General features: G+C 38.1%; 1 protein-coding gene across 1 annotated transcript in view; it reads right to left on the bottom strand.

The window, feature by feature from the left end:
- Window positions 1–17796, bottom strand: part of adcy8 (adenylate cyclase 8 (brain)) — a 74507-nt gene that overhangs the window by 42756 nt on the left and 13955 nt on the right. Inside the window, exons 8-11 of the mRNA XM_051127051.1 lie at window positions 14360–14571; window positions 13770–13824; window positions 11184–12890; window positions 2331–2480 (exon numbers count right to left, since the gene is read on the bottom strand). Coding sequence (XP_050983008.1) covers window positions 2331–2480; window positions 11184–12050 — 1017 coding nt within the window. The 5' untranslated portion in view covers window positions 12051–12890; window positions 13770–13824; window positions 14360–14571. The remainder of the gene's footprint in view (window positions 1–2330; window positions 2481–11183; window positions 12891–13769; window positions 13825–14359; window positions 14572–17796) is intronic.

The following is a 17796-nucleotide window of genomic DNA, read 5'->3' on the forward strand; positions in this document are numbered from 1 at the left end:
AAGCTGAAGTGTGTAATTTTTCATCACCTAAAGTAATTGCAAAAATATTTCTGGGCTGGTCAGATGCATGAACAAACAGCAATCACAGTGTTTATGCTTTCTAGATGAAATATAACTAACAGCTGCCTCTTCATATTAGATTGGCTGAGGTAGGAGAAAGTATTTTCAAACTGCAAAAAAATTACACACCTCAGCTTTAAATTCTCCTTTGTGCCGCTGCATGGATAAAGAGCTGGTACTGCAAATATGAATTCAACAAGCCAGGGGTTTGTACTCACCACTGGCTGGGCTAAAAGCAGGGGAAATTTGGATAGATGGACATACAAAAGAAGAGGAAATGCAAGCACACACACACAGTGGTACCAGCACGGGCTCCACTTGACTGGCAAATAAAACCCACTTCAGCAAACAGCCGGAGAGCTCTCAGAGAAAGAGATGGGTGGGGGAGGGAGGGAGACAGAGAGAGATTCCCTAAGGAGTCTCGGAACCTTTCTACACTAGCCTTCTGTCCCCACGAGACGCTGTTCTCATCTTTAAATCAATTACTCTCACCCACTGCGGCTCATTGCTGGTAAAGCAGTGTGATATAGCAACATTACGTGTGTGCAAGTGTGTGCACACACTTTTAAAAGTTTGGGGTCAGTAAGATTCTTTTTATTTTTTTTTATTTTTGGGAAAGAACTAAATATTTTTACTCAACAAGGAGGTATTAAACTGATTAAGACTGACAGAAAATACATTTGTACTGTTGCAAAAGTTTTCTATTTCAAATAAATGTTGTTCCTTTGAACTTTCTTCAAGAATCCAGAAAAAAATGTACACATTTTAATAAAAATATCACTGATAATAGCAGTAAATGTTATTATCAATGAGGATCATATGATACTGAAGATCGGAGCAATGGCTGCTGAAAATTCAGCTTTGCTTTTTACATTTTTAAATATACTCAAATAGAAAACTGTTGTTTTAAAGGGGTCATTGGATATGAAACTCACTTTTACATGTTGTTTGGACATAAATGTGTGTTGGCAGTGTGTGTACACAACCACCCTATAATGATAAAAACCCACCCAGTGGGATTTTTTAAATCATAATAAGTAAAATTCCCCTTTTCCAATCAAGCCATTCTCAGCTTCTTGTCAGTGACGTCACACTGACCAAGGCTGCTCCCACGATAGTTGATTGACAAGGCTGTCTTACCTTAGACCTGCCCTGACTGAGCTGTAACAGTCCGACCACCATTGTGTCGACTCCGACAAGAGTGTCTCTGATTGAGTGATTGAGGTGTTTTGTTGGTGGGTGTAATAATGAAAATAGCCGTCGTCATTACGGATACACAGGCGGATACATTAAACAGAGCGGCTCGTCAGCCCACAGTAGAGAGGGGCGGGTGAGCAGAGCTCATTAACATTTAAAGGCAAATGCAACAAATGTCATTAATATTAATATTCTGTCCCTCATGTTGTTCCAATCCTGTAAGATCTTTGTTCAACTTCAAAACACAAATTAAGAGATTTTTGATGAAATCTGAGAGCTTTCTGACCCTGTATAGACAACAATGTAACTACACTCTTAAAAATAAAGGTTCTTTATTGGCATTAATGGTTCTATGAAGAACCTTGAACATCCATAGAACCTTTCAAATGCTGAAAAGGGTTCTTTATACTTGAAAAAGGTTCTTTAGATTTTTAAATCGTTCTTTAAAATTGTTCTTTTAGGAACTGTTCACTGAAAGGTTCTTTGGGGAACCAAAAATGGTTCTTGTATGGCATCACTGCAAAAACACCCTTTTGGAACCTTTATTTTTAAGAGTGTACCATGTTAAACCACTGATGTCACATGGACTATTTGAACAATGTCTTTAATACCTTTCTGGGCCTTGAACGTGGTGGTTGCGTTGCTGTCTGTGTAGGGTCACAATAAAGCTCTTGATTTCACAAATTTTATCTAAAATATCTTAGTTTGTGTGTATCTTAATTTGTGAGTTTTAGAGTTTTCATTTTTGGGTGAACTAGAATTTAAAAACAGAAATGGTTTATCATCCACTAACAAATCAGCCAGTAGTTAATTGATCAAATAGACATACCAAAATTGTCAAATATTGTCTGGTTAATTGGTGTGTATGATAGATACTCAACTATCACTAGGAATAACTATGGTATTTTGCCAGAAAGCATGGCAGGAATTTCTTGAAGAAGTTGTTTTGTTTACCACACATACAGTATGCATACACTTCCTGGAAACTTCCTAAAGCACGTGGGCCACAAGCTTGTTTACATGTGTCACGTGAGTGTGTGTGAAGGAAACTTTTAAAGTTTGCGAACACTAACCTGTCGCTGGTTCTCGGTTTCCAGGCGGAGACGTGCCTCGATGCACCTGCGTGTCTCCAGAAAGGCCTGTCGCTGGGCGCGGTCTGACAGGTAGCTGATAAACATCCCTGCAGTGTTTATACATAAGAACAGCAGCACCTGAGCTAACAGCTGAGGAGAAAGAGAAGAGAAAAAAGATAATTTTACCAACCTTAAGCAATTAGTGTACTAAACTGCAGGTGAAACTACTACAGATACAACAGAACAACAGCCATTCATCAGCTGCATATGAGTGTGTGTGGAATTTTACACTGGAAACTCAAACTCAGAAACACATTTTGGTACATGAGCCAATGGCAAGTGAACTGAAAAGATTTTCTAGCAATAAATATGAAACCATGAAACAGTTTCTTGAATTTGGCATTACGACAATGGAACAATTTTACTGTTCTTCTTGCATTTTAGTGAAAAATGCGTTTCACTGCTAGCATTATCGTGTATGATGATCCTCGGTTTCATATAAATATGCGAGAAAGTATGATTTTGTCCCTCACATGTTAATTAAGGATTAAAGGAGAACTCCACTTCCAGAACAACAATTTACAAATAATGTACTCACCCCTTTGTCATGCAAGATGTTCAAATGGTTTTTGAGGAAAGCATTTCAGGATTTTTCTCCATATAATGGACTTCATTGGTGCCCTGATTTTGAACTTCCAAAATGCAGTTTAAATGCAGCTTCAGAGGGCTCTAAATGATCCCAGCAGAGGAAGAAGGCTCTTATCTAGTAAAACGATCGGTTTACAAAAAAGTTACAATTTCTATACTTTTTAACCCCAAACGTTCGCCTTGTCTAGGTCTACCTGAAATCTTTTTCTGTTTTTTCCTCAAAAACACATAATTTCTTTATGACTAAAGAAAGAAAGACATGAACATCTTGGATGACAAGAGGGCGGATACATTATCTGTAAATCTGAAGTGAACTTCTCCTTTAATGTAAAGGATATTTTCTCATTTAGCAGACACCAGCCACTGCCAACTAAGTTTTATTTACTCGCCAAAGGCTTTTTTTCTTTGCATTTGGCACTTGCCTAGTGTAAATTTTAGACTCTGAGCATAAGCATACAAGAGGAAAATACTTAAATGCTTATTTTAATTTAAACGCTATACTATTCCCTAGGAGAGAGAAGCTAAATGTCATCTTTCTCTCTGTTTCACACACAGAGACACACACACACACACATACATAATTGCACATTAATGTGAAATGTCAGTCATATACTGGAGGCAGAGTATGATATTTTACAGTTAATAAGGGCATTATTTTAAATGCACTCATTTAAAAGCAAATGCAAAGAGATTTTAATAAACTGTGTCATTTGTGTTTGCTTTTCAGGTCCAATTATTTAATTGTCAACCGTATTTAGATTCATAAATTTGTCATTTAAATTCAAACTTCGTACACACTGTGATATTCTTATGATGAATCAGTCAAATATTTTGAGTCTATTTAAAGCTAAAACCATTCTGATTTTCCAGTGCTGGTTTCTGTCTTCCTTGCGTAGGCCTATCTTATGTGCAACTACATTAGAAGTGAACAAACAAAAACACATTTACAAACACGTCACTTACTTAAAGTGATTTGCATGTTTTAGCTTGAAAAAAAAACACACGAATTAGCCTTTAGGCAACAGCTTAGCTGTTTTCCTACCATGCATTTCCAAATGCAATTGGCCCGGGAGAAACCAAGCAAACAAAACAAAGGACTCATCCAGCCCATCCACCAGGGGGAGTCGCAGAGGACAGAGAAAATTGTGGATTGATGCCAAATCTCATAAACACAAAATTATCTTAATTTATTGAATCTAGACCGAACCAGTTAGCCTTCTGAAATCAGTAAAATACCAAATAAACTGACTTTCTGATAAATGTAGACACATTATCACAAAGGCATCTAGATTCTACCAGTAATAATAGCTTGAAATGTGTCATACTTACGAATTTTGATTACTTCAGTTGGTCCACCACAAAAAATACCTTTCAAAATTGTAATCTCCAGCATGATTGGCCTCCTGCTATGAAATTTCCAGTGCTCAGAGTGAGTCCGTTGTATTTACAAGGTACAATTAGATTCTAACTAGGCAGTTTGATTTTATACCAAGACAATATACAACAAAACACACCAACAGCATAAGATACACTCTTTCTGTCTGTCCAGTAAAGTAGCCATTGAGGCATTGCAAATGTGTTATACACACACAGAGGTGCACATTTATATTTAGACACGGGAAAAACACAGTTAGTTTACTGCATTTGGAACATATACTGTCATGCCTCTCGGAGGAATCCAAAAATACACACGTTTTACCAAACATGTCGTGAAATCTCCAGAGAGTATGATGTAACCACCTGCAATCATTAACACTCTAAAACAATCACTGCACAAACATGTTTAAGCATGTCTCCGCACCTATTACTACAAAAGCCTCATAGGCATTTGTGTGTGCGTGTGCATGTGCATGTGCATGTGCGTGTGCGTGTCGGTTAGACACATCCCTCATGGGAATATAAATTTTATGATTGATTAACGAGCCCCACCATCCTTTACAGTTTCAATTACTTCAGTTTTCTTTTGTCCCGAGGGGGCATTAAAGGGCTGCCATTTCAGACAGAGGCCCTAATTAATACAACCCCTCCAGTACACACACACACACAGACAGAGTAGAATTAATGCAGTAAACATTATCAACATTCAAAAATCAAGCTAGCATGCAAATTGACTAAAATATGACTTTTAATCATTGTAATTGTTGACGTTTGTAATTGTAAATGATATTTCCAAACACATAAACAACACCAACATGCACTTTAGCAACGTGTGTGTGTGTGATAATAAATAACAACACACACAGAGGTCAGTGATCTGGACAGTTTTAATAAGAAAGCTCATTATTTCAGACTTTTCCCATTCAAATCACTGACCTTAAAAAACATCACCTCACATCGGACAAATCCCTTTTCACATATGAAAACATGAACAGTCTACAGACTAATGAGGTGTGTTTCTTAGAATATTATTCTTAAACAATAGATGGTCAGTTAGTCTTTCTAGCTTTACATTTATCTTCAGCAAAGGTAATTCTTCAGATGTTGTTTTAATATGCTAAGTCAGTTCCCTTAAAGTTCACACGGTGTCATGAAAGGTGTAGGTAACGATTAATCGTTTGACAGCACTACTTTTTACACATAAGAAATGTCTGTTTCTGAATCTTGTTTGTGCATAAAAAGTTTTTTCTGTCTCAGAATAAAAAAGATAACAGCCAGAAAGCTTAAAACAAAACTTTTTTGTGAGGTATAAAGCTGCAATTAAGAGTAATAAGGCTCAATTATAAGAACTAGTCCCTGCTGTGAGACACAAAGCCACAATTATAAGAAATACTCCCTAACGTAAGATATGGAATTGCAACTGTGAAATATAAATGTGCCATTATGAGAACAAAAGTCCCAACTGTAAGATATAAAATCCCAAATGTGAGATGGAAAGATGCAATTATGAGAAACGGTCCCAATTGTGAGATATAAAGACGAGTGCGCAAGAACAGGTCTCTATAGAAAATAGTGCTTCTGCTCATTTTATTTAAAATAAATGGCATTTAAATTAGTATTTTATCTATGAAATTTCATTTATTTATACGTGCAGCTTAATTACTAAAATACATTTTGGAGTTACTGTACATTTCATACCGTGTATATGTGTCTATGAGCTAATCACAGCAGGAGAATTAACACAACAAATCTGACTGTACAGTTAAATCACTGACTTCTAAATTAACACTTCAAACCAGACACGCACACACGAACGCAGTGCACTTCACTTATAGTCTTTTACACCGTAATTATCACAGCGAAGTACAGTGATACTCGTCAGCATGCGGCAGAAACCGTTAAGAGTGATTGACTCCCACTGACTGCAACAAATAAAAAATAAATAAATAAAAAAACATAACAACTGCATAGTGGCTCGTAGACCAACAGATATAAGGAAACGGCTAATATCAACATTGTACTCCAGCCAGAGAGTCTTCACCATGCTGAGGAACCGAACTGAGATTTAATTAACACTCCATTTAATTACTGGGGTTGATTACAGTAGTAAAATGCTGCCACTGAGATTTCCAGTAGATGGGCTGCTGTCCACTGATAATTCAGCAAGTGAGCAGAAACATTATGACGCCCCAGTTGATAAACTTTGAAATTGAAATGGAACATTTGGGGTTTTTTTAAGTGATGAACCGCAGCCAGTCTCCATAGAGAATCTTAGCTATAGCAGATGTACTGTGGGAATTACTGCATTTGCAGTGTCACTTGCTGTGACCTCTCGGCAGCTCTGATTTTAAAGGAATAGTTCACCCAAAAGTAAAAACTTGCTGAAAGTTTACTCAGTTTGTTGTTCAGTTAGTTTGTTTCTTTATCATCTGAAATTTAACATTACATCATTTGCTCACCAGTAGATCCTACTGAAAAAAACATTGCAATAATCCACAAATAAACCACACAACTCCAGTCCATCAATGAATGTCTTGTGAAGTGAAAAGCTGTGTTTGTAAGAAACAAATGCATCATCATGTGACTTTAAGCCTTCACTTTTAGACAAAATATGAGTCCATAATTCATAATAATGCTTCCTTTATCAAAAAAAAGTCCATCTGCTGTTGTCCCCTCACATCAAAATCCACCCACATACATGTTTAGAGCTGTTTTGGACTGTTTCCACTCGCTTGATCTGTGCATATTTCTCTCCTGATACAGACTTTTTACTAGAAAAGTAGCCAGATGCAATGGTTTTAAGTTAAAAATGTCTTAATAATGAATTTATTAATTACAAACACAGCTTTTTGATTCATAAGGCATTCACTAGTAAACTGGAATCATGTTTTTATCAGCTGTTTGGACTCTCATTCTGACGGTACCCATTCACTGCAATTGATCCATTGGTGAGCAAGTGATAAATTGCTAAATTTCTCCAAATCTGTTCTTATAAAAAACAAACTCATCTACAGTAAATCTTAGACGCCAGGTGAGCAAACTTTTAGTGAGCAGATTTTATTTTTGGGTAAACTATTCCTTTAAACACCACAACCTTTTCCTCTAACAGCCGAGACCTTTAAGTGCTATACAGAAGCACTGATGTGCGTATAACTGCTTATCTAGACCACTTTTGCATATTTCATTCCTAGCACTTTAGTCTGAGTATTTGCCATTTTTATTTTGATGTGAAACAGTCTTATATTTTTGAGCATTTATTCCACTGACAATTTGCTGAGAGATGTATTTCAATAAGGTTACTAATTGATACCCAACAGTATTTAGATTCATATTGAACAGTACCATGTCTACTTCTATCCATCACAGTCCCATTGTCGCGTCAAATTAAATATTACTGAGCTCCATTATGAAGCCAAAAACTCACCGCTGCATTTCCATTCTGGCTTTCTGCCATTTCTTTAATGTAAAAACAGGACGATCCAGCTTTCTCACTGAAAGCTGTTGAGGTCTGTCTCAGACATTTTCCCTAATCAAACCTGATGCATCAGACCGTTACCGACTAATCCTGTCCATGATGCCCTCTACATTGTTATACTGATCTCAGGACAACTTTACACTACCATTGTTAGCAGCAGCTGATTGTTCTGATGGTTTTGATTACACGGCAGGACCATCTATGGTGTCAGCGATCAAGTGCTAGATTGAAAAATACATTATTAATCACTCAGACATAAAAACATTTAATTGACCAGGCAGCCTGCTGTTATTGATCTCTGTGCATGTGTGAAAATATCCATGAGCAAAAAGTCCATAATTGTGTTCTGTGTGTTCTCACAAGCTTTGCCAAACCCTGTTTATTTCATCTAAGCCCTCCAATAAATCTGAACTGAATTCAGCTTTCTTAAAAATCTGTGATCTCTCTCGTCACGTTTGCTAAAAACAGCGGCTGCAGCAAGCTGTCTGAAGTTATTTCACTCCGAATCCTCCCCTTAAACTAAACTTTGTTATATTAAGTATCATCTTTCCCTCAAGTCAATGGCAGATCACGGCATATGTAGGGCAGCAGTGTTCGGCACGGAGCGCTGCCCCCACAAACAGTGCTCTATTTCTCTCTCACTTTCTGTCTGACAAAACAAACTGCAACATGCTACCTACCTTCACTTATATAGTTAGATCAAAAAGTATTTGCATATGCATTTTGGACCTATTTTTAAAAATCATTGCATTCGATACAAAATATTAAACCAAGTCATATCTGTAAACAAATGATGCTAGAGCTTTTCTCTGCACTAACTTCCCTTTTCTGAGATGTTTTTAATTATTTTTAATTGCTCTCATGGGCATTTTTAGTGGATGTATGAAGTCAGCTGACCTCAAATTCACACATCCTAGCAGAATAACCACTGGCGTATTTCATTATATTAACAATATACTGTAAATTTGTGTAACATGTTGACAACCAGTAAGTGTCTAAGTGTCTATATACATATATATATTTATAAATGATCACTTATTAAGCAAGGATGCATTGAATTGAACAAAATTGACAGTAAAGACATTTATAATGTTACAAAAGTTGAAAAAAAAGTTCTAATATTCACAAAAATATTAAGCGCCTGTTTTCAATTTGTTATATTATTACTTTGTTATTGGCGCTTAAAGGGGTCATCGGATGCCCATTTTCCACAAGTTGATATTATTCTTTAGGGTCTTAATGAAAGTAGTGTAAAACAACACCCTTTTTAACTTGCCAAAATCAGCTCTGCAAAAATCATCTCATTCTGGTTGAGGTTGCTTTAAATGCAAATGAGCTTTGCTTTGCATTGTTATAATATTTCACAATATTACTGTTTTGTATGAAATAAATGCAGCCTTGCAGTAAGCATAGAACACTTCTTTCAAGAACATTTAAAAGAAAAAAAAAGTTACTGACATGATATATATAATGTATGTATGGGTGTATTTATTGCCAGTCATCCAAGATTTGACCTCGCAACCCCTCGTGTTGAAATAAGGAAATACTTTCTGACCCACATCATCACCCTGCACTTTGTCTATCGACAATCTGTCCTTCTGCACACAACACTCTCACACTAGTCTGGTGGAGTTTGTGAAGTGTCTTATAAATGATTGATGGAGACCCTGCAGGAGTTTCCATAAACCCAGAGAGAGCACAAGAAAGCAAGCGCATGCTAACTGACGTCCATCTTACCCAGGCACTGACGACATTCTACATACGTAGCGCTAAACACTGAAGCAGGTGTGCGGTCAGGTCTGAGGGTGTGTGTGAGCGTGTCCCGCAGTATGAGCGAAAGAGAGGGAAACAGAAATGGGAAACGAAGAGATGCTGGCAGACAAGTGTGTGAGTCAGAGAGCCCTTCTCCATATCTCCCTCCCACGCTTGCTATTTTTACAGTCTACCTCACAGCATCTTCGACCACTGCTTGAACACACACGCGCACACACATATTTTTGGGTCTGAATTTGGCTATTTTGACCTGAATCTACATATAGACATCTGGACCTGGCCTGAATCTGTTTGTGAGAGGACACCAAACAACTCTGTCTGTCTGCCTCTCTCTGCTGTGATCACAGTGAATAATCTTTGCACACTATAATTAACTCACACGGCTTCCTGTCTCTTCTGTCTGTGCGCTTGTTTTTGTGTACCGCACGTTCACTTGTTTCTGTATAGCGTATGCGCAGGTGACCACCACAAAATAACTGTAGTGCCACTACGGCTCAATTTAAATGTGATATAATTACATGCAGAGTGGCATGACCTCAGGTCATCTAGTCATTTAGAATCTCTTAGCATCTGATAAAAAAAGAGGCTTTGCTGGTCTCTCATCTGACACATATGCAACCGCGTCAATGCAATTTATAAGCAATAGTTCACCTAAAAATTTAAATCATGTTGTTTAATAACTGTATGACTTCCTTCCTTGGAACACAACAGAAGAAATTCTGAAGAACAAGTAGCAGAGGTATTTGTGTAGCAATAGCCAAAAATACATTGTACGGGTCAAAATTATCGATTTTTCTTTTATGGCAAAAATCATTAGGATATTAAGTAAAGATCAAGTTCCATGAAGATTTTTTCTAAATTTTCTACTGTAAATATATCAAAACTTAATATCTGATTAGTACTATGCATTGCTAAGAACTTCCTTTGGACAACTTCACAAAGGTGATTTTCTCAATATTTAGATTTTTTTGCAGCCTCAGACCAAACATTGTCCTATCTCAACAAACCATAAATGAATGGAAAGCGTATTTATTCCGCTTTCAGATGTATATATCTCTGTTTCAAAAAATTATGACTGGTTTTGTGGTCCAGGGTCACATCTTTGTGTTTCAAAAAGGAAAGTCATAGATTAAATGATGACTCCATTTTCATTTTGGGTGATTACCCCTTTAATTCTCATATGTTTGTGTTTGTATTTGTTTTTGTAAATATACACAATTTGTTTTTCCAAATAAGCTTTTATAAACATATCGGAGAAGCTCAGAGTGCTCAAGCTCTCCTTAGATGTTACTGAAATGTGTAACTGACTGCAGTGCTCTAATATGACTGCTTTGCCGCATTCACGAGCTCTTCTTGACCTTTACTGACCTCTATAAAATTTGGACCGCAAAAACAAGCCATCAATATGAGACAAAACAGCACGACGCAGTCTGCGACGAACGACCTTAAAATGTCACTTTCAGCACCACGTTGGGTGGACAGCGACGGTGGCGCTTTGGTTAAACGCCTCCAGCGTTGAAAACATCCACAGATGTATTCAAACTTGGCATGATGTAATATTGCACATTTCTGTGTCTCACCTGATTCGTGGAGATCTGCGCTCGAGGGGGCACCAGCAGCTGGAGCGCGATGTGCAGCGCGGAGGTCAGCAGTCCCGCCACGATAGCCCAGGTGAGAGGCAGCGGCAGCATGCTGTAGGTGGCAAAGAGCGTGAAGAGCACGTACCCTATCCCATCCCCGAGCAAGCCGTAGCCCAGTCCCGTTGCGAGGATCTGTGTGGCCATGGCGACCCAGGTCACCGCGCCGCTGTACTGCAGGTAACCGTGCGAGCTCGTGTCCTTGCGCACCACCACCAGAGCGCAGATGACCACCTCGATGCCCGTGAAGAAGCCGAGCAGCATTCCTTTGATCGGGTCCATCGGCGTGGAGGCCAGGGTCAGGTGCAGCACGAGCAGGGTCAGCTTGGTGACCACGTCCAGAATGTTCATGACTACCACCGACTTCCGTCGCTGGCCCAGGAAGTAGCGCTGGTACAGGCGCTCGAGGTCCCTGGACTTGAAGGCGTAGCGCAGCGTGGGAAAGATGACCCCGCGGTACGTGTAGCCCCAGCTCAGAAAGAAGTCGGAGTTGCTGGGCGCACAGTCGATCTGCAGGAAACCCAGATCGCTGCTCGAACGCTCGGGGAAGACTTTAGTGCCGCCGTTGTTGTGCCGGTCGCTCACCGACGTCCTGCCGGCGGAGTGTTTGCGCGAACCCTGCGCGGGAGGCTCGTCCGGTGAGACGGGTTTTGGGCTGTGCTCGTGAATGAAGCGCTGCTCAGTGATGTGTCGCACGGCGTTCTGCCACAGCAGACGCTTCGGCCGGTTCCCGTTGTTGTTGCTGGGGGTTTTGTTGATGGTGTACAGCTCCTCGCTGGCGCTGGAACAGCGAACCTCAGACAACTCCATTGTTCCCACGCCAGACGCGGTTCTATTTACCTACGCGAGTTCCCAGAACAGAGACAGCAGGTGTGTGCGAGCAAGAGTGAAGGCGAACCGAACGGAGAGTGGTGAACGCATCGGGACAAGCAGACTGGTCCCACGGCAGCTGCCGCTCATCATCATACGTCTTGTCCTCGGCGAACGTCAGAGCGATTCGGTCGCGCTGGCTTGTGCCATTTGGCTGCGCAGAGCTACAGCATGTGCTGAAAAACAGCGCATCTTAACGCGGTCTGACGAAGAAAATACCCCGCGTTGTCTGCGCGTATTACCCTCTGTGCTGCTGCAGAAGGTCTTGGCGTGGCTCTTTTTCTTTTTATCGTAAGTAGGGTGCACACACAAGAGTGTTAAGGAGTCCTTTCCACAACGCCATTCCGCCCGGTACAGTCCAGTCTTTTACAATATATGGGTCTTCTGTGGTATGTTTTCCTCTCAGGAACTGTCTCCAGGAATCTTTGTCAAATCCAAAGATGACGGGTGGACGGGTGTTCTCTTTGTCAGTTTTAGGGCTCAGAACGGGTCGCAAAGGATATGAAGTGCTGAAATCCAAGAATAATATCACACAAAACAAACATAAAAACAAGCAAGCAGAAGCAATAGAAACGTCTGTATCAGTCAGTAAAGATGCAGAAGGCTTCTGTGATGTTATACAGAAGCATTCAGTGCGTCCGCGCTCATCTGGTGGAGATGGTATTTACACTGAGAGAAAGAGAGAGAGGAGGAGGAGTGTGTGAGTGTGTGACTGAGTCTTCCCGACGTCATGATCTCCTTGCCTCTTTTTCCTCCCCGCGCGCAGCTTTTGTTTCGCTCCTAAGCACCGCAGAGGAGAGCGCACAGTCAGGACAGTGGGGCAACACAAAGCATTTATAAACATTATTTAGGTCTGCTTTCAAAAACAGAAAATAGATTAATTTAACCAAAGGCAAAAAACAATAGGTCTACTAAAATTAGTATTCATTTATCATTAAAAATATATAAGTAATAATACAATTAAAACTCGAATATAAACGACACCTTTTTGCACCGCAAACCAAAACTTCAAGGGCTTACATTTGTGACCCTGGACCACAAAACTAGTCATAAAAGCCATCTGAAAGCTGAATACATGAGCTTTCCATTGATGGTTTGTTAGGATATGACGATATTTGGTTGAGATACAACTATTTGAAAACCTGGAATCTGAGGGTGCCAAAAAAAAGTTCTTAGCAATGCATATTACTAATCAAAAATCAAGTTTTGATATATTTACAGTAGGAAATTTACAAAATATCTTCATGGAACATGATCTTTACTTAATATCCTAATGATTTTTGTCATAATAGAAAAATCGATCATTTTGACCCATACAATGTATTTTGGCTATTGCTACAAATATAGCCGACCCATGCTACTTATGACTAGTTTTGTGGTCCAGGATCATATTTATTCACAAAACCCTGTTTTGTCTGACACCAGCTTATTTGAAAAATATCTCATTATCACTTACCAAACTACTGCATCCTTCTGAATTCTTAATAAATAAAAAACAAACAAATGGCCTTTTCTGCCGTGCCTTCATAGTTGGTGCCCCCAATGATAGTACAGAAAACATTTGCATATTTGTATGAATTCACTTATTCGTACTAATTTATTAATTTAGTTAAAGACTTTGCCCATAGTTTCACACTAGATAGTTTTAAATCCATTCACCTCTTTCTTTAACGCGGAAGTAAGCCTATGGGTGAGACTTCCGGTTCATTAGCCGCTATTGGGAAATAAAAATAACAAAGTGAAGTAGCTAAACGGTAAAAATGTTTGTACTACAAACCAGTGTGCTCATAATTAAGATAATACATTAAAATAACACAGTAAGACACACCAATTTGCGATATAAAGCAGCAAAACCAGCTGTTTTGTACAGCTAAAAATATCTGGATGCTAGACTGGAAGCCAGACCCATAAAATTTACAAATAGTCGCGCCCACTCTTACGGGAAGAAAAAGGTGGATACTTTTCCTAAGTTGCATTATTGTTTACTCATTTTTATTTACATGTAATTTATTTATTTTTTTGTTCCTAATTGTCACCATTTTATTTTCCAAGAGTGCAATATCCGTCTAACTGTGGTCGTTTTCAATATAACGTTTGACTTGCCTGGTAAAAATGGCGGTAAAACAAAAAAGCTAACAACTCGAATATTATTAGTTATATTGCAGTTTGCTTTTATCAATTCATTTAAATTTTCAGGCTATTTTTAGCAACATAACACACTTAGCTCAAACGCCGTTACTGTGACTCACCGGCCATTCGTCTTTTTCAAATATTTTACAGCGCGAAACCCCCACCGCGGCGGATCAAAGCGGTCGACAGCGCCTTGCGAGTGACTCATCACATCCCCCGCTCGCGCTGCTGGCTTTTTTTAACGGCTGTGGGCTTGTACCATACGACACCAAGTCTTACTTTCCAGGAGTTTGTCTATGCGTTGCTCACTTCCTTACTTTTTCTGCTTGCTCTGAAAAACAGAAGGATGATAAACTGCCACAGGAAACTCTCGGAGGCAGAGCCGTTCTCTCACCGGCTGCTCCGGGGCTTCGCATCCCCCCGCTGTTACACCTATTCAGTTCATAGACATACACAATCAGTGAATCAAGTCTACCTAATACCAGGGCTGGATCACTGTCTGGCAAAACCCCAAATGTTAGACCCCTTATCCGACTTGAAGTGACAAGGGTGATTTGACAAAATGCATGTTAACATTAGATGATTAAGTAATAACTGCGGATCCTAATGGTCTAACGGTTCTGGTGTTGCAACTAAATGCAGTCTATAATCCAGCCTTGACCATGACTCATTATCGGATTGTTCATCTAAAAATAAAACTTCTATCATCATTTACTCACCCTCATGTTGTTCCAAACCTCTTTGTTCTATTGAACACAAATGAATAAGTTTATCAGAAAGTTGATGTTTTACTCTACAATTAAAATTATGTAGCGAAAGGCAATTATCTAAGCTCCAAAGAGGACAAAATCACCATAAAAATAGGATGAAAATAGTACAAACGGCTCAGGCGCCACATTCCAAGTTTTTGGAAAGCAAATGAGCTTTGTTTAGAGGAACAGAATTGAATACACACTTATGCATATTCAAATATGGCATGCTGTGATCAGTTTTATGAGAATAGCTGTGTTTGGAATTACTGGCGTCAAATCAGTGTCTTCATGCGCCAAGTTTGAATTTGCTCCAGTAGAAAGAAAGTCATAAAGGTTTAGAATAACATACGGGTGAGTAAATGTTGACAGAATTTGTCATTCCATTAATGTAAAGTTTCTGCTGCCCAAACATCAAGTCACCACCAAACCACTGTTTTATCTTTATTTAGACCAATTAGTTGTCACATAAACAACAAGTACATACTGTAAACTACTGTTAAAAAGCTTAGGGTTGGAAGATTTTTTCAAGGTTGCATCTTATTCGCACCAAGGCGGCATTTTTGTTTATTTAGTAATAATGTAAAATATTATTACAATTCAAAATTTCTCTTTCCAATTTTAATATATTTTAAAAGCAATTTATTCCTGTAACAGCAAAGCTGAATTTTTAGCAGCCATTACTCCAAAGTGTCACATGATTCTTCAGAAATCATTCTAAAATGCTGATTTACTTATTGTTTAAAATAAAAAAGATCTCTTTTTTTTAAACCTTGCTGAATAAAAGTAATACTTTTTTATTTATTAAAAATAAATAAATAAATTACTGCCCCAAACTTGTGCATTGTATTATATCACATTGGAGACACCACATATGTGACCCTGGACTACAAAACCATTACTAAGTAGCACGGGTATATTTGTAGCAATAGACAAAAATACATTGTATGGGTCAAAATTATACATTTTTCTTTTATGCCAAAAATCATTAGGATATTAAGTAAAGCTCATGTTCCTTTAAGATATTTTGTAAATTTTGTACCATAAAAATACATAAAAACTAATATGCAGGAACTTCATTTGGACAACTTTAAAGGCAATTTTCTCAATATTTTTTTTTTGCACCTTTAGTTTCTAGATTTTCAAATAGTTTTATTTTCCTATCCTAACAAACCATACATGAATGGAAAGCTTATTTATTGAGCTTTCAGATGATGTATACATCTCGATTCTGAAAAATTGACTCTTATGACTGCTTTTGTGTTCCAGGGTCACATATACTCACATGCAGAGCTGAAGTCGTAGATGTATGTTTGTCAGATGAAGACATCTGAAAGATTTATTGTTAAGGACTCACTATTATAAATACAATACATGAGTCATGAACAACATACGAGGGTCGACGTACATGTGTCTGACGATGTCTTGCTGTATATGACAGTGTCGCTATGCATTTGAATGCGGTTTGCATGTTGTGCAAGGTGGAGGAGGAGGGCACTGTCAAGATGAGTGATGTAAGCGGGCTGATTATATTGCTAATCATGAGATTGGAGGAACTGGCGAAGACATGAATGAAGACAGAACGTCATTTGAGTGTTATGGAGGCGTTGCATAAAAGCATCCACGTTTGGGGAGGAATCAAATAAAACATAGTTACGTTTTGCACGGTTAGGTCTGTGAATGCTGCTACTATGATGCTATAGACTAATAGCATGTGCCTGTTTGTACATTTTGGCTGTTCATGTATTCAGTTGGTTTCCAATTAAAATGTGACATTTGAGATGATCCCATTGAGGCACAAGAGTCAGATCTCTTTCTATGATTCTCTCTCAGTTTAGTTAAATGTGAATCAGATGAGAACAGGTCAACATCAAGGCTTTTATCTCAAAATCAGCATATTAGAATGGTTTCTGAAGGATCATGTGACACTGAAAACTCAGCTTTGCGTCACAGGAATAAATTGCATTTTAAAATATTTTTAAATAGAAAACGTGTTTTTAAATTCTGATAAATTATTTTAATTATGTTTAAGAAATTATAAATTCTGTTTTTTATTTTATCATCATCTTACTTACACATTTACCTATCTAAATGAGGACATAAGAGTTAAATTAAAAAAAATAACGTTCAGCATTTTTAGAATAAAAACAAATATCATTTATTTTATAAATAATTTTTCCAATACACAATACATACAGTTGAAGTCAAAAGTTTACATACACCCTGCAGAATCTGAGAATTGTTAATTATTTTACCAAAATAAGAGGGATCATATAATGTTTTAAATTTAGTATGGACCTTAATAAGATATTTCACATAAATTACATTTACATATAGCCCACAAGAGAAAATCATAGTTGAATTTATAAAAATGACCCCAGTCAAAAGTTTACATACACTTGATTCTTAATACTATGTTGTTACCTGAATGATCCACAGCTGTTTTTTTTTTTGTTGTTGTTGTTTAGTGATAGTTGTTCATGAGTCCCTTGTTTGTCCTTAACAGTTCAACTGCCTGCTGCTCTTCAGAAAAATCCTTCAGGTCCCACAAATTCCAGTTTTTTTCAGCATTTTTGTGTATCTGAACCCTTTCCAACAATGACTGTATGATTTTGAGATCCATCTTTTCACACTGAGGACAATTTAGGGACTCATATGCAACTATTACAAAAGGTTCAAACACTCACTGATACTTATTTTGTCTTGTGGGAAACATGTAAGTATCTTCTGTAGCTTCTGAAGGGCAGTACTAAATAAAAAAAATAAGATAATTTGGCAAAATAAGAAAAATGTACACATTTTCATTC

This window comes from Labeo rohita, chromosome 2 (genome assembly GCF_022985175.1).
Source record: "Labeo rohita strain BAU-BD-2019 chromosome 2, IGBB_LRoh.1.0, whole genome shotgun sequence".
Lineage (NCBI taxonomy): Eukaryota > Metazoa > Chordata > Actinopteri > Cypriniformes > Cyprinidae > Labeo > Labeo rohita.